At 39.7% G+C, this 28,000-nt stretch overlaps 3 protein-coding genes and 1 long non-coding RNA gene across 6 annotated transcripts in view; 3 read left to right on the top strand and 1 right to left on the bottom strand.

The window, feature by feature from the left end:
* The window catches only part of LOC145463542 (uncharacterized), a 28,942-nt gene extending 8,046 nt beyond the window's left edge, over positions 1-20,896 (bottom strand). The window contains exons 1-7 of one of the 2 annotated variants that reach the window (XR_014041344.1): positions 18,713-20,896; positions 15,324-18,306; positions 4,626-7,386; positions 4,089-4,162; positions 3,939-3,992; positions 3,634-3,708; positions 2,658-2,725 (exon numbers count right to left, since the gene is read on the bottom strand). This is a non-coding gene — a long non-coding RNA (uncharacterized LOC145463542). Of the gene's footprint in view, positions 1-2,657; positions 2,726-3,633; positions 3,709-3,938; positions 3,993-4,088; positions 4,163-4,625; positions 8,823-8,906; positions 8,921-15,323; positions 18,307-18,712 lie in introns of those variants that run through there. The other variant, XR_014041343.1, reaches the window with a different exon arrangement.
* LOC145463535 (uncharacterized) lies at positions 9,924-15,304 on the top strand. The gene has a single exon (XM_081447296.1). The coding sequence runs from the start codon at positions 10,014-10,016 to the stop codon at positions 11,271-11,273; it is 1,260 nt and encodes a 419-aa protein (XP_081303422.1). The 5' UTR covers positions 9,924-10,013; the 3' UTR covers positions 11,274-15,304.
* A 59-nt stretch (positions 20,897-20,955) lies between the features above and the next one.
* Positions 20,956-26,735, top strand: LOC145463538 (uncharacterized). Of its 2 annotated transcripts, XM_081447301.1 has the most exons (3): positions 20,956-23,159; positions 23,200-23,633; positions 24,281-26,735. In XM_081447301.1, the coding sequence occupies exon 1, from the start codon at positions 21,026-21,028 to the stop codon at positions 22,097-22,099; it is 1,074 nt and encodes a 357-aa protein (XP_081303427.1). In that variant the 5' UTR covers positions 20,956-21,025; the 3' UTR covers positions 22,100-23,159; positions 23,200-23,633; positions 24,281-26,735. The 2 variants fall into 2 exon arrangements, with proteins under 2 accessions (XP_081303427.1, XP_081303426.1); XM_081447300.1 differs by having other exon boundaries at positions 20,956-23,633.
* An 8-nt stretch (positions 26,736-26,743) lies between these two features.
* Positions 26,744-28,000, top strand: part of LOC145463541 (uncharacterized) — a 10,939-nt gene continuing 9,682 nt past the window's right edge. Inside the window, exon 1 of the mRNA XM_081447304.1 lies at positions 26,744-27,852. Within this exon, the coding sequence (XP_081303430.1) occupies positions 26,874-27,626 (753 nt within the window). The 5' untranslated portion in view covers positions 26,744-26,873 and the 3' untranslated portion in view covers positions 27,627-27,852. The remainder of the gene's footprint in view (positions 27,853-28,000) is intronic.

Here is a 28,000-nt window from a genome sequence, read left to right as displayed (position 1 = left end):
TCAGGGCATAAAACTACATATAAGCGCCCTGGTTCTTAGTCCCTGCCTTATTCCCTGCCATCGCTGTGAAAAATACGCAAGAGAATCTCTCAACTCTCACCATTTGATCATGCAACGTGACAACATCCACGCGAGAATCCCCGACATGTGCGTGAATCCGCGCGGATATATGACGTCAGGATGGCGCAATTTGTTCTAAAAATAGAAAAATTGTCCCATATCATAGGTGCGCGCGGATCCCAAAACTTACGGTCTCCATCCCCGATTATGGCTCCTGGTAATATGCGTCTCTTATATAAATAGTTAATAGGAAGCCACCTACTTTGAGACAGGCATAAACTACCTTCTAATGAAGAAGGAAGATGATTAATAATTCGGCATGCTCGGGCATGAATATGATCTAATTGGTTAAGTAATGATTGGGAACAATTTCCCCATATTGATAATCCGTAGGTCACACTAGGTATAATTGTTTTAAAGTATATTTCTACTAGAACTGACTTGGGTAAATACAACATTCTTAAAGCACCGACTTTTTTGGAAAAAGATATCTTAACTATATCTACATGGGCATGCCAAGAGAGACTACTGTACACCAGGTAAGTGTACTTTTTCAGCCATGGCTTGAAATATTTTCGTCCTTAGGAACTGGAAGGAGTTGCATCTGTTATCGATTGTGTCAAATATGTGCCAGTTCCAGTTATAAAACAGGATGACCCACCCCTATGGCTAGCTGACAATTTAAAAATTGGACGACCCACTCCTTACCGAGGGCTCTAAAACTGATAACCTACTCCCTCTCTGCTCCGGCCTACCCCTCTCAATACTTTTTAACTAGTCCCTAAGTTAATTTTTTTGGGGAAAAGTTTCATTTTGACCTAAAATGGTCCATTTTCAGTTTAAAAGTATCTCCTTTGAGTTGCAAAAACTTTTCGTTGGAAAAGTTACGTTTTCAACTGAAAGAGTTCCATGTTCACTTAAAAATGACTTTCTTTGAGTTCAAAAAAGAACTTTTGCTTACAATAGTTTAATCATCAGTTGAAAAAGGTTCCATGCTTAGTTAAAATAATGTCTTTTGCGTTGAGAAAAAGGTAATTGTTTTGGAAAAGTTTCATTTTGAGCTAAAAAGGTCCGTGTTCAGTTCAAAATGATCTCCTTTAAGTTGAAAAGGTGTTTTAGCTTGGGGCAGTTTCATTTTCAGGTGAAAGAATTTTAATTTATGCTTACTTACAACGGATCTCTTCTGAGTGGAACAAACATTTTTACGTGAAAAGTTTAGCTGTCAACTGAAAAAGTTCCATGCTTGCTTAAAAGGATGTCGTTTGAGTTGAGAAAAAGGTCTTTTTATCGGAAAAGTTTCATTTTGAAGTAAAAAGGTCCATGTTCAGTTCAAAATGATCTCATTTAAGTTGCAAAAAGTGTTTTAGGTTGGGGCAATTTTATTTTGAAAGGTGAAAGAATCCTACGCGTACTTACAAAGGATCTCTTCTGAGTTGAAAAATTATTTTTACTTGGAAAAGTTTTATTTGGCGTTATAGAACTTCCAATTTAATTGGAAGAGTTCCATGATTATTTGAAAGTGTTACTCGCTTTCTATTTGGCAAGGCCCTACTCTTCCTTGGAAAGGTTGCTTAGTCAGACTAGTACAACAATACGTTTAATTAAAATACCATTTTGAGTTAAAGGACTTCCATTTTAATTAAAATAGTTCCATGTCCAGTTGCAAATTAAACTTCCACTCTTTTATGTAAATATTTAAATTTTGGTTTAAAACCATTTTAAGTTATATTGTGATGAAAGATCTTTATTATTTGTATAATACGTCCAATTTAAGCTAAACACGTCTATCATATTTTCTAGTTCAACATATACTGTAAATTCAGAGATTAGTAGTGTGCAATTGTTTGTTTTTGAGTTGATGCGTTCGAATAGGTTCTTGCTTTACTTGGGAAAGTTATCTTTTGAATTGAATAAAATTCCATTGTCAATTGAAAAAGCTAGCGCTCCCTTTTTACTTAGACACGTTCTCATTAATCCCAGACAGGGTTTACAACCTTGAATTTAAGTTGCAAATAAAAGTCTCTGTTGAAGTTGAAAACGTTTGCTTTGGAATTTAAAGTCATGAAGTTTCCGAAACCTCCAGGTGGAAAAAGTGTCATATGTAGATTAAAAAGTTCCTTGCGATTCAAAATGGTTACATTTTAAGTTGAAAACGTTCACATTCTTTTAACTTCAAATCTCGATCAAGGAAAACAATTCTTAAATTTAATTGACTACACTACAGCAACAAGAGCTTGATTGATGGTTGATCACACAATCGGTTGTTACGTTGTTGAAACAACACATTTTTTTCCAATTTCAATTTTTTTTTCAGTTCGAATTCTTTTACACCAACATTTCGCCAAAAATGCAAAGATCCGTTCGAGAGACAAACCTTTAGGTCACTACATCTTTTCGTTTTTGCATATCTAGGCAATTGAGTTTGACTTTTGGCGTGGAAAAGTAACCGTGGGATTTTCCATTTGCCATAAATACGCAATTTGATCATACTAATTTGTTGTTTTGCAGGACAGTGACAAAATCTATCAAAATGTTTTAATCCTTTAGTGCAGATTGATTTCAACGCCCTCAATAAAACAAATAAAGGAGGTACTTACGTTTTGCCCAATTCCATTGCTTGCTCCCCGTTTTTCCATTCCCAGTTTCAGTTTTCCTCCCTGTAATCCTGCAAATTGACATGATGAACATGATAAATTTGACATAATTTGACGTGGTGAATATACTGTTTCAAGCCAGGGGTTAACCTAAAATTCTGTAAGAAAAAATCGAACTTTTATTTTCAACGAAATTGGAATTTTAAGGTATTGAAGTCTAACTTTTGATAAGCATTTCTGTTGCTGTAAGTTTAAAGCTCCTTTTCTCAAAACGAATTATCAGTTTGCCTTTCAAAAAAAATATTTTGAGAAGGATTTGTCCAATGAGCTAAAATTTTCAGGATTTGTTTTTCTAAGTACAAAAATATTTTTTTCATAATCTTTGGTCTTTAAGCTTTCTTAAATTGTGTACTTTGTCACGGTTTGGAATTAAATTTTAACCATGAAAAAGTCTGAAAAAATGGCGTGTTTTTATGTTAACCACCTCTTTAAATCAGCAAATTCGTCATGTTAATTTAATTTGTTGCATTTTAATTAACATTTCAGCACGTTTTTTCTGCGTTTGCCTGTTGTTCTTTTGTTTTAAAATCCACGTATTTTATTTGTGTGATGTAAGTCATTCTAGGTAACACCTATGGTACAAAACTTGTATATCAACTTGTATATTCAAATTCATTCCAGTTGAACTTGCGATGACAGACGTTAATGTCGAACATGTATTACAAACTGAAAAGCGTTGTCCGGCCTTTTAAATTTATTAGTAGCCTGCTGCTAACAAGACCATTTGGATAATAATTATAGGTTTTTGAAAGGGGTGGAGAGGGAAATTTTTCCTGAGTAAGAGATTCTTTCTTGGCTCGCGTTGTACGATTTTTTCTTTCTCTAGCTATGTTGTGCAGGATTATTTTTGGCAATTTCCTTCGTAAAACATTTGATAGTTCATCCCCAATTACAACTACACAACGTGAAGTCAACTTACATTTTCCTGCGTTCGTTTGGTTTCCTCCTAACCTTGTGTTTGTTTCTGTGAATCTTACTCCACATTCCAGCTCTCCTGTAATATAAAAACACCATTATTCCATCGATAACAATTCAGCATGACCAAAATGCGCTGCATAATGTGCTAGCTTTGCTAGTTTCAAGCTAAAAACTTCAACATCAAGCTTTAAAACTGGATAATATTTTTCCCAATATTAAAAATAATGGCTTGTTAGAGTTAGAATTTTAAACTTGCAAAAACTTGAGACAGCCAAAACAACAAAATTCCCAGTCACCAGCACTTACATAAAGATTGGGTTTTTTTCTTGTCCACTTGCTATCCCAAGTCTCAGCGTCTATCTGTAGATATAAAAAAACAAACATGAATGCCTTGTCACCAAATTTTTCAAAAAGAACCATTTATCGACGAAAACAATATAATTTAAGGAGCCTTACTTCACACAGAGGTCCTCAAGCAAGCTCGCGGACTTTTTTAGCTGCCCAATGGTTGAACACAAGGCATCCGTAATCTAAAACAAAAACGAAAAATCGGGTTTAGTGACAAAGATGTTACTATAAGTTATAAAACTTTCCCACCTCCAAATTTATAGACCAAATACTGTTCTTTAAAGAGTCTAAAGTGGTTGAAAGCAAACACTTTAGAAATTTAACGGTGAAGAATCCATTAGTCGAAGGTAGCGCTAAAATCCTAACATTCGTTTAAAGCGCTAGAACACGAAACAATTTATAGCAAAATTATTAAACATTGTTTTTAAGCAATTTCGCAAACTTTGGATAGAATTTAAAGTCTACGGTAACCTTATCAGCGTGTTGAGCGTGGCGTGTAAAGTATCCGCAGTAAACTCTGTATGAAATAGAGCAGAAAAAGTAATAAAATTTCGTGCATAAAATTCGTCTCCGGAGTTGTTTCAACAACATTTTCGCACCTTCGAGAAAGAAATAGCGCTGTTCAGCAACGGTTCTTCACCTTACCTCAAGTGAAGATATCTCTGATCTGCTGAATCTGCTAAACGTCTTAAATTTGGCCATGTTCTGTTTCTTCAACTGAGGCCGGGCGTTCTTGTGACTTGGAAATAACTTGCTAGTCATTAGAAAGTCATTTGTCAGGCAGAAACGCAGTTAAATTCCTGCTTGAAGAAGTGAAGCCGAGCAGGTCCGTGACCACATGTCACACTGAACTGAGGTGCAATGCAAAAATGAATGTATAATTAATTTTATGATAATTTTTTATGAGGTGTCCAGGCCTTCGATTTATTCGAATCCAATAGGCCACCTCCGACTTACCTCATTTTCAGAACGAGTCCTGGTGCAAAACTCATATAAAACTGAATTTGATTTGCATGAAAATGAACGTGGATTCATGTGAATGACATGGTTACGCACGAAGATTCCTTTTGACACAGAGGCAAAAGTCCCGTTGGTTTTACCAAATTATATTATTCGAAAAACTTCGATCGACCTCCATCGTATCGTAATGTATAAATAAACGATCAGTGCTTTATTCCACACAATAATCCAGGGTAGAATTTGTGTGACTCAAAGACAATTTATGCGCTGGTTGTGGATGTGTCAATAGTTACTGATAAGGAAAAAAGGGTGGGGAAGGGGGGGCTGCCCCTCTAAATTGCTGAAACCCAAGATAACACCAACATTTCTACATTGAACCCTTGCACACACATTAAACCCTGGCAGCCCCTTTTTTGGTGGCCCATCTTTATAAGAGAAGCACATCTGGATTCGTTACCATGCCACTGTTTGCTGATCACTCTTGGCTCGGTATGGCTCGGTGTTTCGCACCACGAATCAGGGTACTACTCGAATTGAAGACACACCAGGAAAATAAGGTCCACGGGATCTACCAGTTGTTTTGAACTAGTTTAATCAACACAAGCTAGCTAGTCAACTGAAAGCAAAGGCATACATGTGGGTTGACTATAGCAATTCTTAAAAAAATCGGATCTAACCTAAAAAACCAAACAGCAAAAAACATTCTCCAACATATTGTCAATATACTCACAATTCTGTAAGGCGTAATCCCGTTTAAGACGCGCTATTTTCCTATTTTTGTACAAAGAGCACAAACACACTGTTTTGGATGAAAGGATTACTTTCTACTGATCTCTTGACGTCCTACTCGCACCAATCCACGAACGAGAGCCATAATCCGATTGGCTATTAAAGCAAAAATGGCGGGAATCTCGCGTGTTCGGTTTTATCACTAAGAAAACAAACATAATGTCTAAAAATAAACAAAACTCTCAACGAAGTGCAAAACACTCGGCACTGTAGTTCTTTTTATAGTATGGAATCATCGGTCACCCTGACATAGCTAGAAACAAGGAAGTGGCGTCAGAGTGCTTTCTAAAGATTTTTGTTTCAGAACAATCAAATCTTGTGGCACCTTTTAGTTGGAAACTCGTCCCTACTCCCCCTCATCTATAGAAATCACTTTGTATACTTCGAATTTACGTCCAACGTTCAGTGTTTTTAGTAAACATTTACGATCAGACAGATTTATCTTGTTTTGATAGAAGATCAAGCAATTTATTTGTTCTATTGTATCATGGGAGGAGCAGAGCCTAATGATTAGCGCCCTGGGCTTCGCAACGAGTGGTCTGGGTTCTAGCCTTAGCCACGGTGTTGTGTTGTCTTCACCCGGCCCAGGGGTCCGTTGCTCCAAAGCCCCACAAACTTTTCGGGCCCGCAAAGCCATTTTTAGTTTATCTGTATCTAAAAACAGAGAGGTGTAAACGCCTGAAAATTTTTTATATGAAGAGAACCTCTCTTCATATTAAGATTATGTGAATAAAACAGCTCTGCGGTCGTAAGGTTTGAGATTCGCTGTGGCTTTCCGGGTGCGAAAACTTTTCGGGACCTTCGAGAAACAGGCCCCAGAGCCGGGTCGTTCAAAGCCCGGTTAAGCTAACCAAGGTTAGTGAGAATTTTGATGAACAATTTTGCAACTTTTCGGTGAGATTTTCTGTTATTGTTTGTCCTACAGGTTTGAAATCTCAAACGTTCGACTTCCTTCCGGCTGATTGGATATAAAAAAATTTTTCCTGGCCAATCAATGAGGAAGCCTTTAAACTCCATTTTACACCCCTGGCTTTACACTAAACTTTCCTAAATCCGGTGGGAAGAATTTCGAAAATATCCGTTTTCTCGGTCACAGATCGCAAGCAGCGTTTTTGGTCTTCTTTCAGCTGTGTAAAATGAACGAAATCCCTCCTCTTTGAAACAGATCATCTGTTAACGACGTTAAGCGCTCACCGTCCGAAGACGCCGGGTTAAAACATCGATGGTGAGACGATATGCAATTTTCAAATGGCTCCAGTCGACAAAATAAATATTGCAATCAAACCTGTAACAATCAGTGATCTGACCAATTAGAGGTTGCAACAGATTCTAGTGCACAGCGGGTGCCTTGGAACGGCGGCATACAACTTTTCTCTGTAGGCTCCAACGCCACAACCCCACCCCGTTTTCCCCTCGGGTACTCCACTCTCAGCCAGTCCTTTTTGGCACCTCCAGCCGGGGCTTGTTCACAGACTAAACGGAACTATTTTCTCAGAAGTCTAGTCTCGTAACTAGCACGAATCAACCTCGATCTCAAGTCCGGCCACTGAGGAACAAAGATTAAACGTCGTCACCTGATGATCGCGCTGTTTGTTAACAAAAATATAGTGACTATAAATATGAAATATAGCGCCTGCACTAGAGACGTCGATTTACACTCGAGCTACACATAAACGTATTCAGCTGTTCATTTTGTTTTGTTACAGTCATGTCGGATAAATGCATTAAGATAAGTAGCTCACAAAGGCTATTGTTTATTGACCTGCGATCTCCCTATATTCCATTAAAAAAGAAACCCCTGATTTATTTATTTATTTTTAATGACCGAGACTGAGATAAATCCCAGCATTTATCTTAGTAAAACGTGACACTCAGGGATTCACACGTTAACTCTTGCCGTGTTTTCACGAGAGAGGTTTACCACGGTTACTGCTTTCCGAGGGTTGGTAACTAAACTGCAATTATTAGAGAAGCTGTTTACTCGGACCTAATTAGCTAAAGTAGGCCGTATACAACGGACGGTTTGAGGTTTTCTCGGAAAGCAAGTGCTGTAATGTTGCAAGGAAACTATTGGAAAATTATAAAATTTCTGACTTTACACCAATGCCGAACGCAGGTCGTTGTAGATGAATAGTGGAAAGAAAAATTTTATAACTCGCTGAGCCTCTTCCCGCAAAAAAAAAACCTGAAACGGCATCTGCCGCGGAGCCCGGGCTACGTAGATGTTTACCGGTACTTCTTATTCAAGGCCGCTTTAAATTCTAACATTGCTCTTCTTCTCCATAGACCTCAGTTATGACATTTTTCCTCTCTCTTTGTGGTAGGTCTTCTTCTACTTGCGCCTGCATGTACACTGCTACTATAAAGCTATACTGAGCTTTAAACAGAAAGGAAATGCTTACGGCACTTGACGATGAAAGGGAAACAGCAGACCGGGATTTCTTTGTCTAAATATGAGTTAATTTAGCTTTTCTTGCTCGTTGACTTGAAACCTACTTATATTAGGAGGACTCTTAGTCTATTTTTCTCTGCTTTACGCGCTGAACGCGTGAACACTTCCCCCCAAGATGTCGCGACAACGTCTGCTTTTCCTCGGTTACTATACCATCGGTTACTGAGCTAAACGACGCCTGATGAGGCGTTCAACTGTCCACAAACCAAGGTTGGCTTACTTTTGATTTTGCCGCCGTTTGCTATTGTGTTTACATGATTAAAATTTCACTTTATTAAAGTTAAAACAAAACCAAGGTAAACATATCTCGTGAAAACATGGGCTCTATCGCCCCAGTTTGAAGTTCTTCGACTCGTCCTAAACTTCACCTTCCATTCTTCTAGGATGATTATTTATCGACAGCGTTGATCCACCAAGCACTAACACGTCCTCGTCCAGTTCAAAATCTTTCAGATTAATGCCTGCTATTTTCGAGACAGAAAATAAAAGTAGCTGGATTTTGTTGCGTCTCTTGTGATCAGCTTGCTCATTCAGAAACTAAAACGCAATTAAAAACACGCTTGAACGGAATGAAACAAAAGCGTTGTCTGTCTGCCACTTTAATTGATTCAGTCTTGGTAACTACACCGTGAAAAATTACGCTTGAACGGAATAAAACAGAAGTAATGTGTCTGTCTGCCACTTTAATTGATTTAGTCTTGGATATTACACCGTGACGTAATCACAATTTTCAAACAGCCGAAAAAGCCCTGTTTTATACAGTTTACACGACACTGACTAAACGACGTTGAAAAAAAACTTCCAATCTTGGGAACGTTTTTGAAAAGGTGCGTACCGTTTTCAATGGATATATGTGGCTTAGAGGCCAGTCAGGAGGAATAACAAAAACAGATACGTGTGTTCAGCTCCTAACTGGAACGGTGGGGTCATGTTTCACAAGGTCACCTTTCAATCGAAAAATAAACAGGCAAAATACCATAATAAGGTTCTGCGCTCAAAATGCTTTTAACAAAATTTCTTTGAAACAACAGCAGATGTGATGTGTTGACAACTGGAAAACGGAAATTTCGAGTTGGTTCAGAATTTTCCTCCGGGGAGAAACTGTTCCATTTGTTTCGCGGAAGAACCAGCCAGCGAAGGTGCGAATAATCCGAAGGGCTTGGAACCGGTGCAAACATAACACTTAACAACTCGACTTTTCTATCGGAACGGTCCGACGGGAGAACGTAACTACTTTCTCAGAAGTCTAGTCTCGTGACTAACGCGAGACAACCTCGATCTCAAGTCCGGCTGCTGAGGGACAAAGATTAATGATCACGCTGTCTGTTAATAAAAATATGGAGACTATAAATAGCGCCTGCACTAGAAACGTCGATTTACACGCGAGCTACACATCTACATATTCAGCTGTTCATTTTGTTTTGTCACAATCATGTCCGATAAATGCATGAAGATAAATAGTTGCGCCTGCTTTCTCATTATTTCCGGTATCCTATTCGTGTTGTCTATACCAGGGTATAGTCCTTTTGACTATCAAGGAGAAATCGAAGCTGTAACTCTAACTTTTTCGTACCCGGAGCTTCGGTGCAATTTCCCTCAAATTTCTAACTACACACTGAAGACGAAAACACCTTCACTGGAATCATTTATTCGAGCATCAACCGCGATGGAGGACCAAGAACTCCGTTTAAGTGGTCTAGCTGTATTCTCAAAACTCGCCAATGCGTGTCAACCGCTAGCTGATGTGAGCAAGGCAAAAATTCAAGTCAACAAAATGGCGCTCATTAGGCTTGCGAACGAAACCGTGTGCCCATTACAGGGACTGGTGGAACATGCACAGAACGCAGGATATTGTGTTGATATATTTCAATCGAGATTTCATTGCCCTAGACCTTTCTGAAACGCAGCTTCAGGACAAACTACTGATTCCGATATTATCTAACTCTAACTGTTTCTCAACTAATAACTATTATGTAAACATTTCTGATGATGATCTTTTAGCTGCAGACCGAACTGATGTAGAGATAGCGATCAAGCCACAAGAAGAAGACTTAAAGAAGATGCAACAATACTTACGGAGACTTTACTACTGGTTTCTTTTGGGTCCACTCATCACTCTCGAATGGCTCAGACGGAGAAAGAAGCCTTGTTGTATGTCTGGCGGTCAACAAGCTGATGGAGGCCGCGTAACCGAGGAAACTACTGTGGAGTCAGGGCTCAACTCAGCAGCCTATTACGAGGACACTCCGAGAAATTATAACCAAGAAGCGGAACATCAGCAAACTAGAGGCGAAACACAACCGCTACTTCTAGTCTGTAGCGGACACACGAGACCAAGAGCTATTAGACGAGTCTTAAATTACCTTAGAAAGCTGTTCGGCAAACTAGGTGTTGGTAGTGGGTATGTTATTCTCATTATAGTAGCTCTCCCTGTAGGTATATCCAGTGGAGGATGGTCGTTTTTTAGATTCGATCAAAACGAAAATCAGCAAAAAACCTTTTGGGGTGGCCTTATCGCACCTCATTATTCTATTTCTTCTCTTTTATTTTGGTTAACCTCGTTTCTTCCGCAGTGGTGGTCTCCTCTTCAAATATTTTGTTTTTTTCTCTACAGTAGGTTTGCTTGTAAAACCACGTGGACCGTCCCAACCAACTTTTCAAAACTGATTCGAAGTGATTGGTTTGCATCAAACATGTATTTGTTCATTTTGGGTGTAGTTGTGCCATATTGTTCCATTGCCATGACTGACATTTACTCTACTTTCCATTTCGCCTATTTTGCAACCTACAACATGGTCTGCACAATCAGTAATCTACTTTTTATTATCATCCTAAACAAACACAAATTTGTCTCAAGGTATGTCTTCTACATCAGTGTATGTATGATCTGTGCTTATATTGAAAGTGACATAGTAGCCGTGTTTTATTTTATGTTGAATTCTAAAGGCTCGCTCACCAACCTAAAGCTTACTGCCCTGCGCACGGCAGCCATTGGCCTCACTTTGACCCTCAGTTTGAGTTCCTCTATGCACATCATTCGCAAGCTTACTAAGCCACGGGAATCTTTATTTGAGGGGCTGGCAGAAAAGTGAGTACATATTTGTTATCTGTTTTCGTGACAGGCATTTTTCTTATCATTCAATGGTCCACTAAATATAATTTTCAGTGAAGAGGTCAATCACGCAACGCAAACTTTTTTTTTCCTGACAACAGAAATTGCGTGACCTTCATCGTTGACTGCATCAGATCTGTATTATTCTTGTTTTTCGCTCAGTTTTCGACAACAGCTTGCCTTGATAAAAAATCTGATCATGAACAAGCTGTCAACTATTCGAAATCATTCAATAAATTGATCTCTTCTTGCCGACTGCCACAATTGTTTATACCTGACAGAGGCCTGAGACAAAATGTTGGATTGTTTTCATATCTGCTAGTGGTTTGATCAAGGTTCTCTCAGATCTAACCTGTAGAAAAACAGAACTTATCGTAAAGCCGTTCAGTTGCGAAGCAAATCAGCAGCGATCTCGTCTGAAACCTCGAGAAACTGAAAGCGTTGGCTCTAATGGCAGCTCTTGCGTAGCGAGTAAGACAATCAGCAATGAAGCAGGATCAAAACGACGTGAACTGTTTTTTAATGCGTTGCTCGAAAAAGGTATCACCTTTCAAGCCTACCCTTTGCTTTTTTACTTTCTTTCCTTTTTTCTCAGAACTTTAGTATAAAAACGTTGAAGCTAAAATTAAGATTTTAGGAACATACTAAGAACATGCCCTAAGCTGAGAGTTTATTTTTACAAGTTTTTGGAAAGAGCAGTATGAACTCTTGTAAAATATACAACTTGAGTGTAGTGCAGTCCAGGAACCAAATGCTTTTAGAGATATATTTGAACATAAACGGTGAGCTTGTCTCATTAATAGTGCTTTGTATAACGCAATGTAGCCCGATCTAGTAGGGGTCAGTAACAGTGAATTGTATCGAGCTTTAACCCATACGTGTGTATACAGTATGTAGTGTGACAGAGTGAATCATAGATTTGGTTCGTTCTTGTGAGGTGTATACATAGGAAAAAGGGTTCAACTACCACAGGAGTGGTGCATAGATTCAGTGTAACTAGATTGTGTAAATTGGCCGATTTCACGTATGTTAAAAGTGCCGTGATACACTGTAGGTTAATTGTTCCACGTAACACGTGACAAGTCACTTTGTTACCCGTCAATTGACATGGATTTGTTTGTCCCTCGGCTGTAAAACAGTGAACATAACATTTTGTTGTTTAACGTATTTCCATCGTACTTTACAACGAAATACTACACTGTAATTGGACTAAATTGAGATTAGGCAGAGTCAAACTGTGGCATAATTACTGTTTTAAAACTCAATGTTCTTGAGATTATGCAATAGGTGATTCTTTGTGCTACAAGACAGGTCACACTGACAATTACAAATGTTGTATGCAGGTTTTTATTTTTGCTGAATAATATGTCACCAGTTTAAAGGTTTTACTATATACATGTAGCAATTGTTTGAAAATGATTTTTAACTTAGATGACGAGACATACTGCATGAGACCTCGTCAGTCATAAATACTGTATTTGAGGTTTGCTAATCCTTGGTTAATAAAATGTTTTTTACTTTAATTTTGTGTTTAAAGGATGTTGCAGGAGTGAGTAAATTTGATACTGCGAAAGGGTATTCAGGTCAGAGAATTTTAAACTCACTGGGCAAGCGTGTTTTATGAAAAGTTCCACGACGTTACAGAATGTTTTGTTCAGCGGCTATGTATTTGAGCCTTTCAATACCGTTTCGGTACCTCTTTCAGCACCTTTTGAATAGTACCTAGGCTATGTAAGCAAAAAACATCACTAAGAAAGTGGAACAAGTATCTTGAACAAGGTGACAAATTGCCACCACGGAAGCTGACATTTCACTAGGTGTTGTCTTGGACTCGTCCTAAACATCTCCCTCCATTTTTCTGGGATGATCAGCGTTGATCCACCAAGCGCTAACACGTCCTCGTCCAGTTCAAAATCTTCCAGATTAACGCCTGTTATTTTCGAGACAGGAAATGAAAGTAGCTTGACAATGTTGCCGGTCTGGACGGAGTGAAACAAAAGTAATGTGTCGGTCTGCCAAGTTAATACATTCAGTCTTGGATCTTACACCGCCGGACGTAATCGAAATTTTCAAACAGCAGAAAAAGCTCTCAAGTTTAAACAGTTTACACGATCACTGACTAAACGACTTCGAAAAAAATCTCCAATCTGGGGAGCGTTTTTGAAAAGATGCGTACCGTTTTCAATGGATATATGTGGCTTAGAGGCCAGTCAGGAGGAATAACAAAAACAAATACGTGTGTTGAGCTCCTAACTGGAACGGTGGGATCATGTTTTCACAAGGTCACCTTTCAAACAAAAAATAAACAGGCAAAATATCATAATAAGGTTTTGCGCTCAAAATGCTTTTAACAAAACTTCTTTGAAACAACCGCAGATGTGATGTGTTGACCAAATGGAAAACGGAAATTTGGAGTCGGTTCAGAATTTTCCTCCAGGGAGAAACTGTTCCATTTGTTTCGTGGAAGAACCAGCCACTGAAGGTGCGGATAAGCCGAAGGGCTTGAAACCGGTGCAAACATAACACTAAACAACTGGGCTTTTCTTTCGGAACGGTCCGACGGCAAAACGTAACTACTTTCTCAGAAGTCTAGTCTCGTGACTAACACGAGTCAACCTCGATCTCAAGTCCGGCCACTGAGGATCAAAGATTTATGATCACGCTGTCTGTTAATAAAAATATAGAGACTATAAATAGCGCCTGCACTAGAAACGTCGATTTACACTCGAGCTACACATATACGTATTCGCCTGTTCATCTTGCTTTGTTACAGTCATGTCCGATAAATGCAGCAAGCTGAGTAGCTCACGGAGGCTATTGTTTATCAACCTGCGATCTCCCCATATTCCATTAAAAAAGCGCCCGATTTGTTTATTTATTTCTCATAACCGGGACTGAGATAAATCCCAGCACTTACCCTATTAGTAAAACGGGACACTCGGGGACACCTTAACTCAATCAACCCAGTTTGAAGTTTTTCGACTCCTCCTAAACTTCACCTTTCATTTTTCTAGGATAATTATTTATCGACAGAGTTGATCCACAAAGCACTAACACGTCCTCGTCTTGTTCAAAATCTTCCAGATTAATACCTGCTATTTCCGAGACAGAAAATGAAAGTAGTTGGATTATGTTGCGTCTCTCGTGATCAGCTTGCTTATTCAGAAACTGAAACGTAATTAAAAACATGCTTGAACGGAATGAAACAAAAGTGTTGTCTGTCTGCTAGTTAATTTATTCAGTCTTGGATCTTACACCTTGACGTAATCGTAATTTTCAAAAACCGGGGAAAGCTCTGTTTTTAACGGTTTACGCGATCACGACAAAATGGCGTTTAAAAATATCTCCAATCTGGGGAGCGTTTTTGTAAAGCTGGGTGCCGTTTTCAATGGATATATGTGGCTTAGAGGTCTTAGAGGCCAATCCAGAGGAATAACAAAACAGATACGATATATATGTGTGTTGAGCGCTTAACTAGAACGGTGGAGTCATGTTTACTCAAGATTAGCTTTCAAACTAAAAATAAACTGGCAAAAACATCACAATAAGGTTTTGCCCCCAAAATGCTTTCTACAAAATTGTTTTGAATCTGCAACAGCTTGTGGAATTCTATTTAAAAGCTCTCGTCGAAATAAACGATGTGATGTGTTGACCAACTGAAAAATGGAAATTTCGAATTCGGCTCAGAATTTTCCTCCAGGGAGAAACTGTGTTCCATTCGAAGTGTCGCGGAAGAACAGGGTAGCGCGCGAAGGTGCGGATAAACCGAATGGCTTGAGACCGGTGCAAACATAACACTTAACAACTCGACTTTTCTTTTGGAAAGGCACAACGGCAAAACGGAACTACTTCCTCAGAAGTGTAGTCCCCGTGACTAACAGGAGTCAACCTCGATCCTGAGTCCGGCCACTGAGGAACAAAGATTAAACGTCGTCACCTGATGATCGCGCTGTCTGTTAATCAAAATTTAGTGATTATAAATACAAAATATAGCGACTGCACTAGAAACATCGATTTACTCTCGAGCTACACATACGTATTTAGCTGTTCATTTTGTTTTGTCACAATCATGTCCGATAAATGCATTAAGATAAGTAGCTGCGTCTGCTTCCTCATTTTTTTTCCGGTGTTCTACTCATATTGTTTCTACCAGGGTCTTACAGAAGTCCTCTTGGCTATTAAGGAGAAGTCAAAACTATAGCTATAACTTTTTTCGAACGCGGAGGTTCAATGCGATTTCCGTGATATGTCTGACGACACACCGAAAATGGTTTTTCACCTGACCTCAAGTGAAGATATCTCTGATCTGCTAAACGTCTTAAATTTGGCCATGTTCTGTTTCTTCAACTGAGGCCGGGCGTTCTTGTGACTTGGAAATAACTTGCTAGTCATTAGAAAGTCATTTGTCAGGCAGGAACGCAGTTAAATTCCTGCTTGAAGAAGTGAAGCCGAGTAGGTCCGCGACCACATGTCACACTGAACTGAGGTGCAATGCAAAAATGAATGTATAATTAATTTTATGATAATTTTTTATGAGGTGTCCAGGCCTTTGATTTATTCGAATCCGATAGGCCACCTCCTATTTATCTCATTTTCAGAACGAGTCCTGGTGCAAAACTCATATAAAACTGAGTTTGATTTGCATGAAAATGAACGTGCATTCATGTGAATGGCATGGTTACACACGAAGATTCCTTTTGACACAGAGGCAAAAGTCCCGTTGGTTTTATTATTCGAAAAACCTCGATCGACCTCCATCGTGTCTCAATGTATATATAAACGATCAGTACTTTATTCCACACAATAATTCAGGGTAGAATTTGTGTGACTCAAAGACAATTTATGCTCTAGTTTGGATGTGTCAATAGGCACTGAAAAGGGGAAAGGGGTGGGGGAGGGGGGCTGCCCCTCTAAATTGCTGAAACCCAAGATAACACCAACATTTCTACATTGAACCCTTACACACACATTAAACCCTGGCAGCCCCTTTTTTGGTGACCCGTCTTTATACGAGAAGCACATCTGGATTCGTTACCATGCCACTATTTGCTGATCACTCTTGGCTCGGTATGGCTCGGCACTGTAGTTCTTTTTATAGTATGGAATCATCAGTCACCCTGACATAGCTAGAGACAAGGAAGTGGCGTCAGCGTGCTTTCCAAAGATTTTTGTTTCAGAACAATCAAATCTTGAGGCACCTTTTAGTTGGAAACTCGTCCCTACTCCCATTCATCTATAGAAATCACTTTGTATACTTCGAATTTACGTCTTCGCAACGAGTGGTCTGGGTTCTAGCCTTAGCCACGATGTTGTGCTGTCTTCGCCCGGTCTAGGGCCGGGTTTTTCAAAGCCCGGTTAAGCTAACCAAGGTTAGTGAGAATTTTGATGATTAATTTTGCAACTCTTCGGTGAGATTTTCTGTTATTGTTTATCCTTCGGGTTTGAAATGTCAAACGTTCGACTTCCTTCCGGCTGATTGGATATAAAAATATTTTTCTGGCCAATCAATGCGGAAGCCTGTACACTCCATTTTATACCACTGGTTTTACACTAAACTTTCCGAAATCCGGTGGGAAGAATTTCGAAAATATCCGTTTTCTCGGTCACAGATCGCAAGCTGCGTTTTTAGTCTTCTTTCAGCGGTGCAAAATGAACGAAATCCCTTAGCGAATCGCTCCTCTTTGAAACTGATCATCTGTTAACGACGTTAACCGCTCACCGCCAGAAGACGCCAGGTTAACACATCGATGGTCAGACGGTATGCAATTTTCAAATGGCTCCGATCGATAAAATAAATATTGCAATCATACCTGTAACAACCAGTGATCTGACCAATTAGAGGTTGCAACAGATTCTAGTGCACAGCGGGTGCCTTGGAAACGGCGGCATACAACCTTTGTCTACAGGCTCCAACGCCACAACCCCACCCCGCTCTCCCCTCGGCTACTCCACTCCTCTGGGGAGGGGGTACTTCCAGAAAAATTGAGTGGGGATGTGCGGCCCGCTTCCCAAAACCCTTACCCTTTTTATGACCAAAATCTGCGATATTCCCTACCCTATTTATGACCTGACCAAAAATTTGAAACGCTATTTATGACACGACCCTTAAATCAAAACCCTGTTTCAGACCTGCGTTATGATTGATTCCCTAGATCAGACCAATGTTAAGTTACCATAAACATAATTTGTGACGGGCTTTTGTTGTTTTTCTTTTTGATAATGATGAAAAAGTGGCTTCTTCTTTAAAAGTTACCCATATAAAGGCTAGAGTGCAAAAACCATACCCTATTTATGACCAAAATCAGCTAAAATCTATACCCTATTTATGACCAAAACAGCTGAAAAACCATACCGTTTGGGGCCGCACATACCTATATAGCCCATATAAGGGAGTACCCTGTCAGGGCTCCACTCTCAGCCAGTCCTTTTTGGCCCTTCCAGCCGGAGCCTGTTCACAGACTAAACGAAACGACTTTCTCAGAAGTCTAGTCTCGTGACTAACACGAGTCAACCTCGATCTCAAGTCCGGCCACTGAGGAACAAAGATTAAACGTCGTCACCTGATGATCGCGATGTCTGTTAAAGTGACTATAAATATGAAATATAGAAGGGGGGCGTAAGGGTTTGCGGTGATGCGGTTTTGCGCTATTTTTGGTGCAGTTTTGCGGAAATCTTTATGTTAACCTGCGGTATTGCGGTTTAATAAGATTAAGCGGTTTGCGGTTTTCATAAATTTTCGATCGCCGTAAAAGGTAAAAAAGAGTCTGCAGCCGTCTGCGCTTTCCAGTTAATGACAGTTATTACTTGGGTCCTGACGCTTCCGATCACTTTTGATCTCTTGCTTAAGTTTTGCAAGGGACCATTGTTGTGCAAGCAAGCTTTGCTGTTTGTAATTTCCGCTTTTTCCAGTTAATAATTGGTATGATTAACCATTTTATCCAATAATACGTCGACTTGTTGACTTTCCGTGCTGGGAATCTTTCGCTCGGATTTCCTACAGTATTTGCCGTGACCTCGTCCCGGGGGGGGGGGGGCACTGCCATATATGGGCTATATAGATGTGTGCCGCTGTGAAGGGTATGGTTTTCAAGCAGTTTACTCTAGGATAGGGTATATAAATCAGAGCGTTCGGGTCTAGAATAGGGTATAATTTTTCACAAAACTGACTAGTTGGTTGAAGATTTTAACTAGACTAAGGAAACCAGGGATTGCCACTCAAAAATATAAAAAAATCAAATCGGCAAGTTTAAATTTACGCAAATCAGCCTCAACAGTGTCGATAGATGGGGGGATTTGGGGAGTTTACTCTAGTATAGTGTAGCAAAATTCAGCTGAACTAGCTCTGGTATAGGCCAAGGGTTCCAGGGTCCCAGCGGCACACCCCCACCCAGAAATTCCCAAAGTACCCACCCCGGGGACCTCGTGCGGTACAGTGTCTGCCGTGCAAGAAGAAGTGGTTATGAGGATGGTCGGGAAGAGACGATGTTACTTCAAGGAGAGATTGGAAGCTCGGCGACGTTTCTTCTGGGAGCAAGAACTCGCTTCTGGAGAGTTACACGCTTCAACAATCGTTTGCTTTACTGAACAATTCATGGGGCTGACTACGTTGTCTTCGGGTCATTCGAAATTCTTCTTGGAAAATTTTAAATGAAATTTAAGGTTGACTCAGTCGAATTGCGACATGAAATGGATGTTCCGAGCTCGTACTTGGAATATTTGAGCTTGAAAACTAGCATCTTGATGAATTTTCACCAAACAATAAAGTCGCGGAAAGCTTGCGTTGTGTAACATTCGAGTGGTTTCCAGTGCTGAAGTCGTAAACATCGATGTTTTTCAATTGGGTAACTCAGCAGTATTCGTGCGTGCAAGAACGCACTTATATTACTTCCACAGCAGCATAACGAAGTCAGTCCCACGGACGTGTGTCAATTATTACAGTATTATTTTATGAGTGCGATGATCATACGTTGATTAACATTAACGTACACTTTTATCAAACTAAATAAGGTCGTATTTCTAATAGAATGGCGAACTAGAAGTAATGATGACGGCACCGTAGCACATTTGTAACTACGGTTTCGGTATTTTGGCAAATTTCCATGCGGTGTTGCTGTTTTTTACGTTTTTTTACGCGGTTTTGCGGTTCTCGGACCCCCCCTTTACGCCCCCCTCATATAGCGCTTGCACTAGAAACGTCGATTTACACTCGAGCTACACATATACGTATTCAGCTGTTCATCTTGTTTTGTTACAGTCATGTCGGATAAATGCATCAAGATAAGTAGCTCAAGGAGGCTATTGTTTATTAACCTGCGATCTCCCTATATTCCATTAAAAAAAAAAAACGCCTGTTTTTTTTATTTCTTTCTCATAACCGGGACTGAGATAAGTCCCAGCACTTATCTTAGTAAAACGTGACACTCAGGGATTCACACGTTAACTCTTGCCGTGTTTTCACGAGAGAGGTTTACTGCGGTTACTGCTTACCGAGGGTTGGTAACTAAACCGCAATTATTAGAGAAGCTGTTTACTCGGACCTAATTAACTAAAGTAGGCCGCATACAAGTACAACGGATGGTTTGAGGCTTTCTCGGAAAGCAAGTGTTGCAATCTTGCACAGAAACTATTGGAAAATTATAAAATTTCTGACTTTACTCCAATGCCGAACACAGGTCGTTGTAGATGAATAGTGGAAAGAAAATTTTGATATCTCGCTGAGCCTCTTCCCACAAAAAAAAAACCTGAAATCGGTTCAGAATTTCCCTCCGGGGAAAAAGTGTTCCATTTGAAGTTTGCTTGAAAAATCAATTATGCGGATAAGCCGGAAGGCTTAGAACCAGTGAAAACATAACAATGAGAAACTCGAATTCTTTCTCAGAAGTCTAGTCTCGTGACTAGCACGAGTCAACCTCGATCCCGAGTCCACGAATCAACAAAGATCGAATGTCATCACCTGATGATCATGCTGCCTGTTAATTAAAATATATATAGTGACCGCAACCGCATTGGAAACGAAGATTTACACTGGAACTACACATATACGTATGCAGCGGTTCCTCTTGTCTTGTCACAGTCATGTCGCATAAATGCATCAAGATCAGTAGCTGCGCCTGCTTCCTCATTTTTTCCGGTGTTCTATTCGTGTTGGCTATGCCCGCGCCCTTTAGAAGTCGTTATGGCTATCAGCGGGAAAGCGAAACTATAACTATAACTTTTTCGAAGCCGGAAGTCCAGTGCGATTTACAGAATATGTCTGAGAGTGAAAGCACTGAAACACTGAAATTGAAAGCACCTTCACTGGAATCATTCATTCGAGCATCAACAGCGATGGAAGACCAAGAACTTCGTTTAAGTGGTCTAGCTGTATTCTCAAAACTCGCCAATGCGTGTCAACCGCTAGCTGATGTAAGCAAGGCAAAAATTCAAGTCAACAAAGTCGCGCTCATCAGCCTTGCGAACTGGCACGAAGCTGTGTGTCCATTACAGGGACTGGGGGAACATGCACAGAACGCAGGATATTCGGTTGTGGTGATGTTTTTGGATGACCTTTATTCACACCGTTTTGATAATAAAACGCAGCTTCAGGACAAACTACTGATTCCGATATTATCTAACTCTAACTGTTTCTCAACTAATAACTATTATGTAAACATTTCTGATGATGATCTTTTAGCTGCAGACCGAACTAATGTTGAGATAGCGATCAAGCCGCAAGAAGAAGACTTAAAGAAGATGCAGCAATACCTACGGAGACTTTACTATTGGTTTCTTTTGGGTCCACTCATCAGTCTCGAATGGCTCAGACGGAGAAAGAAGCCTTGTTGTATGTCTGGCGGTCAACAAGCTGATGGAGGCCGCGCAACCGAGGAAACTACTGTGGAGTCAGGGCTCAACACAGCAGCCGATCATGAGGACACTCAGAGAAATTATATCCAAGAAGCGGAACATGAGCAAACTAGAGGCGAAACACAACCGCTACTTGTCGTCTGTAACGGACACACGAGACCAAGAGCTATTAGACGAGTCTTAATTTACCTTAGAAAGCTGTTCGGCAAACTAGCTGTTGGTAGTGAGTGTGTTATTCTCATTATAGTAGCTCTTCCTGTAGGTATATCCAGTGGAGGATGGTCTTTTTTTCGATTTGATCATAACGAAATTCAGCAAAAGTCTTTTTGGGATGACATTATCGCACCTCATTATTCTCGTCATTTCCATATGAGATATTGGTCACTCGAATTCTTTGACTCCTTTTTTCCGCTGTGGTGGTCTCCTCTTCAAATATTTTGTTTTTTTCTCTACAGTAGGTTTGCCTGTAAAACCACGTGGACCGTCCCAACCAACTTTTCAAAACTGATTCGAAGTGATTGGTTTGCATCAAACATGTATTTGTTCATTTTCGGTGTAGTCGTGCCATATTGTTCCATTGCAATGACTGACATTTTGTATACTCTCCAGTTCGCCTATTTTGCAACATACAACATGGTCTGCACAATCAGTAATCTACTTTTTATTATCATCCTGAACAAACACAAATTTGTCACAAGGTATGTCTTCTACATCAGTGTATGTATGATCTGTGCTTATATTCAAAGTAACATAGTAGCCGTGTTTTATTTTATGTTGAATTCTAAAGGTTCGCTCACCAACCTAAAGCTTACTGCCCTGCGCACGGTAGCCATTGGTCTCACTTTGACTCTCAGTTTGAGTTCCTCTATGCACATCATTCGCAAGCTTACTAAGCCACGGGAATCTTTATTTGAGGGGCTGGGAGAAAAGGGAGTTAACATTTGTTATCTGTTTTCGTGACAGACATTTTTCATATCATGGAATGGTTCACTAAATATAATTTTCAGTGAAGAGGTCAATCACGCAACGCAAACGTTTTGTTCCTGACAAGAGAAATTGCGTGACCGTCATCGTTGACTGCATCAGATCTGGATTATTCTTGTTTTTCGCTCAGTTTTCGACAACAATTTGCCTTGATAAAAAATCTGATCATGAATAAGCTTTCAACTATATATACCTGACTATATATACCTATATACCTGACAGAGGCTTGACACAAAATGTTGACCAGCAACAAAAAAAGAAAGTTTCTTTTTAAAAAAAAAAAAAAAAAGTTTGCATTGTTCTCATATGTGTAGTGGTTTGATCAAAGTTCTCTCAGATCTAACTTGTAGAAAAACAGAAGTTATCGAAAAGCCGTTCAGTTGCGAAGCAAATCAGCGGCGTTCTCGTCTGAAACCTCGATAAATTGAAAGTGCCAGCTCTAATGGCAGCTCTTGAGTAGCGAATAAGACAATCAACAATGAAGCAGGATCAAAACAACATGAAATGTTTTTTAATGCGTTGCTTAAAAAAGGAATCGCTTTTCAAGCCCACGCTTTTTTTTTCTTTTTTTTTTCCCAGAACTTTAGTATAAGAACGTTGAAGCTAAAATCAAGATTTTACGAACATACTAAGAACATGCCCTAAGCTGAGAGTTTATTTTTACAAGTTTTTGAAAGAACAGTATGAACTCTTGTAAAATGTGTAACTTGACTGTAGTACAGTCCAGGAACCAAATGCTTTTAGAGATATATTTGAACATAAACGGTGTGCTTGTTTGATTGATAGTGCATTGTATAACGCAGTGTAGCCCGATCTAGCAGGAGTCAGTAACAATGAATTGTATTGAGATTTAACCCATACGTGTGTATACAGTATGTAGTGTGACAGAGTGAATCATAGATTTAGTTCGTTCTTGTGAGGTGTATACATAGGAAAAGGGTTCAACTGCCACAGGAGTAGTACATAGATTCAGTGTAACTAGGTTGTGTAAATTGGTCGATTTCACGTATGTTAAAAGTGCCGTGATACACTGTAGGTTAATTGTTCCACGTAACACGTGACAAGTCACTCTGTAGGTTAATTGTTTCACGTAACACGTGACAAGTCACTTTGTTACCTGTCAATTGACATGCATTTGTTTGTCCCTGTAAAACAGTGAACATAACATTTTGTTGTTTAACGTATTTCGCTTGTAGTTTATGACGAATTAATACACTGTAATTGGACAAAATTAAAATTAAGCGGAGTCAAAGTATCGCATAATTACTGTTTAAAAACGTAAAAATCCAATGTTCTTGAGATTATGCAATAGTTTATTCTTTGTGCTAGAAGACAGGTCACACTGACAATTACAAATATTGTATGCAGGTTCTTATTTTTTTGCTGAATAATATGTCACCAGTTTAAAGGTTTTACTATATACATGTAGCAATTGTTTAAAAATGATTTTTAACTTAGATGACGAGACATACTACATGAGACCTCGTCAGTCATAAATACTGTATTTAAGGTCATTCCTCTCATTTGCATTGCGCATCCTTACTGCGCATAATTTATGGCGTCATTAGCGCGCGCTCGTGCACGCACACATTGAAAACATGACGGATTTGCCTTGATATTGAGCTCTGTCAGTTGCAAAATGGCTCTAGCTCACCAACGAGCACGGGCACCCCAATTTTTGTTCCACTCATTGTAATCAACTAATCATAAGCTTTGCGTGAGAAAAGACTGATCTAATTTCTATTGCTGAAAATTGAATAAATAAGAAAAATAGCAGATACACGGTGGTCTTTTCTATTTGGCAGTCGGTAACCACGTCAAGAAATTTGGTTCAAATTTTTAACCAAGGATTTAGCTTTCTGTCTGAATCAAACTTAAAACGTTTATTTGTGTCCGACACAATGTATTCACTGTAGTTTAATGCGTGTGCTTATGAGTCCGGGCTCACAAAGATGTTACAATTACTGGGAATGCGTTCTTATAATAAGCATTAAATAATGCCAAAATGGGGCATTTTCAATGCCTCATTGCTCCTTAATGAGCATGGGCACCCCCCTTTTTTATTTCAAAATTGAAGTTATCATATGACAAATATTCAGTGGACAAAGTTTGAACAAAAATCTATTGTCACTTTTATTTCAGAGGAATTACCTTAAGGTTTGATAATCCTTGGTTAATAAAATGTTTGTTACTTTAATTTTGTGTTTAAAGGATGTTGCACGAGTGTGTAAATTTGATACAGGGAAATAGTATTCAGGTCAGAGAATTTTAAACTCACTTGGGAAGCGTGTTTTATGAAAAGTTCCACGACGTGACAGAATGTTTTGTTAAGCGGCCACGTTTTTGAGCCTTCACGTACCGTTTCGGTACCTCTCGCAGCACCTTCTGAATATTACTTAGGCTATGTAAGCAAAAAACATCTCTAAGAAAGTGGAACAAGTATCATGAACAAAGTGACAAATTGCCACCACGGAAGCTGACATTTCACTAGGCTATGTCTTCGACTCGTCCTAAACATCTCCCTCTATTTTTCTGGGATGATCAGCGTTGATCCACTAAGCACTAACACGTCCTCGTCCAGTTCAAAATCTTCCAGATTAACGTTTGCTATTTTCGAGACAGAAAATGAAAGTAGTTGGATTATGTTGCATGTCTCGTGATCAGCTTACTCATTCAGAAACTGAAACGTAATTAAAAACACGCTTGAACGGAATGAAACAAAAGTGTTGATTGTCTCCCAAGTTAATTTCAGTCTTGGATCTTACACCGTGACGTAATCGTAATTTTCAAAACCCGGGGAAAGCTCTGTTTTTAACGGTTTACACGATCACGGCAAAACGGCGTTTAAAAATATCTCCATTCTAAGGAACGTTTTTGAAAAGATCCGTGCCATTTTCAATGCATGAATGTGGCTTAGAGGTCTTAGAGACCAATCCAGAGGAATAACAAAACAGATACGGAGAACGGTGGGGTCATGTTTACTCAAGATCAGCTTTCAAACAAAAAATAAACTGGTAAAAATATCGTAATAAGGGTTTGCCCCAAAATACTTTTTACAAAATTTTTTTGAACCTGCAACAACTTGTGGAATTTTATTTAAAACCTCTCGTTGAAATGAACGACGTGATGTGTTGACCAACTGAAAAACGGAAATTTCGAGGTCGGTTCCGAATTTTCCACCAAAGAGAAACTGTTCCATTTGAGGTTCTGCGAAAGAACAGGGCAGCGCGCGAAGGTGCGGATAAGCCGAACGGCTTGAGACCGGTCCAAGCATAACACTCAACAACTCGAATTTTCTGTTGGAAAGGCCCAACGGCAAAACGGAACTACTTTCTCAGAAGTCTAGTCTCCGTGACTAACACAAGTCAACCTCGATCCCGGGTCCGGCCACTGAGGAACAAAGATTAAACGTCGTCACCTGATGATCGCGCTGTCTGTTAACAAGAACTCAGTGACTATAAATATAAAATATAGCGCATGCACTAGGAACATCGATTTACTCTCGAGCTACACATATACATATTCAGCTGTTCATTTTGTTTTGTCACAATCATGCCCGGTAAATGCATTAAGATAAGTTGCTGCGCCTGCTTCCTAATTTTTTCCGGTGTTCTAGTTGTATTGTCTCTACCAGGGTGTTACAGAAGTCCTTTTGGCTATCAAGGAGAAATCAACATTCTCGCCATATCTCTTTTCGAACGCGGAGGTTCAGTCCGATTTTCGTGATATGTCTGACTACAAACTGAAAATGAAAACACCTTCACTAGAATCATTTATTCGAGCATCAACAGCGATGGAAGATCAAGAACTCCGTTTAAGTGGTCCGGCTGTATTCTCAAAACTCGCCAATGCGTGTCAACCGCTAGCTGACGTAAGCAAGGCAAAAATTCAAGTCAACAAAATCGCGTTCATTACAGGGACTGGTGAAACATGCACAGAACGCAGGATATTCTGTGGTGATATTTTGGGATGGCTTATACCCGTTCCATTTTGACAATAAAACGCAGCTTCAGGACAAACTACTGATTCCGGTTTTATATGCACCATTTGCCTGTTACTTTATTAACCATTCAAATATAGACATTTCTTATGATGATCTTTTAGCCGCAGACCGAACTAATGTTGAGATAGCGATCAAGCCGCGAGAAGAAGACTTAAAGAAGATGCAGCAATACTTACGGAGACTTTACTACTGGTTTCTTTTGGGGCCAGTCATCACTCTCGAATGGCTCAGACGGAGAAAGAAGCTTTGTTGCATGTCTGGCGGTCAACAAGCTGAAGGGGGCCGCGTACCCGAGGAAACTACTGTGGAGTCAGCGCTCAACTCAGCAGCCGATTATGAGGAGACCCTGAGAAATTATAACCAAGAAGCGGAACATGAGCAAACTAGAGGCGAAACACAACCGCTACTTGTCGTCTGTAACGGACACACGAGACCAAGAGCTATTAGACGAGTCTTAAATTACCTTACTAGAAAGCTGTTCGGCAAACTACAATCATGGACAAAAGTCTTGGGACAAATTTGCACTTGTGGCGCTTTTTCACTCGCGCCAAACAAACAGTCACGCGTGAATTCAACTACACTTGCTCAGCCCCTCCCTCCCCCCCCCCGCTCCCCATACAATGTTGGACATTTCTCAAGAGCTTCAACATTGTATGGGTTGGGGGGGGGGGAGGGGCTGAAACGAATTTTGAAAAGGATAACAGTGCTTTTTCAAACTCCGTTTTAAAAACACAGATAATTCATGCAATGACGCAAGTGTCCCGAGGAATTTTGTCCACCATTGTAGCTGTTTGTAGTGGGTATGTTATTCTCATTATAGTAGCTCTCCCTGTAGGTATATCCAGTGGAGGATGGTCGTTTTTTAGATTCGATCAAAACGAAATTCAGCAAAAAACTTTTTGGGGTGGCCGTATCGCACCTCCGAGTCATTATCTTACTTATTCTCTTGTATTTTGGTTAACCTCGTTTCTTCCGCAGTGGTGGTCACCTCTTCAAATATTTTGTTTTTTTCTCTATAGTAGGTTTGCCTGTAAAACCACGTGGACCGTCCCAACCAGCTTCTCAAAACTGATTCGAAGTGATTGGTTTGCATCAAACATGTATTTGTTCATTTTGGGTGTAGTTGTGCCATATTGTTCGATTGCCATGACTGACATTTTCTCTACTTTCCATTTCGCCTATTTTGCAACCGACAACATGGTCTGCACAATCTGTAATCTACTTTTTATTATCATCCTAAACAAACACAAATTTGTCACAAGGTATGTTTTCTACACTGATCAGTGTATGTATGATTTTGCTTCTATTGAAAGTGACATAGTAGCCGTGTTTTTTTCTATGTTGAATTCTAAAGGTTCGCTTACCAACCTAAGGCTTACCGCCCAGCGCACGGTAGCCATTGGCCTCACTTTGACTCTCAGTTTCAGTTCCTCTATGCACATCATTCGCAAGCTTACTAAGCCACGGGAATCTTTGTTTGATGGGTTGGCAGAAAAGTAAGTTAACATTTGTTATCTGTTTCCGTGACAGACATTTTTCTTATCATTCAATGGTCCACTGAGTATAATTTTCAGTGAAGAGGTCAATCACGCAACGCAAACTTTTTGTTTGAGAGAAGAGAAATTGCGTGCCCTTCATTGTTGACTGCATCAGATCTGGATTATTCTTGTTTTTCGTTCAGTTTTCGACAACAACTTGCCTTGATAAAAAATCTGATCATGAATTCGTCTAAAGGAACTTTGATTATTGGAGCGTATAAGCCGCCAAATATGCCCAAGAATAATTGGGAATCTGAGCTCAACACTATGTTCCTTCGTTCTTTCCAGCGTTACAATAACATAGTGCTTCTTGGCGACTTAAATTGCGATCTCTCT

The sequence above is a fragment of the Orbicella franksi genome, chromosome 12 (assembly GCF_964199315.1).
Source record: "Orbicella franksi chromosome 12, jaOrbFran1.1, whole genome shotgun sequence".
Lineage (NCBI taxonomy): Eukaryota > Metazoa > Cnidaria > Anthozoa > Scleractinia > Merulinidae > Orbicella > Orbicella franksi.
This window is presented reverse-complemented; position numbering and strand designations above follow the sequence as displayed.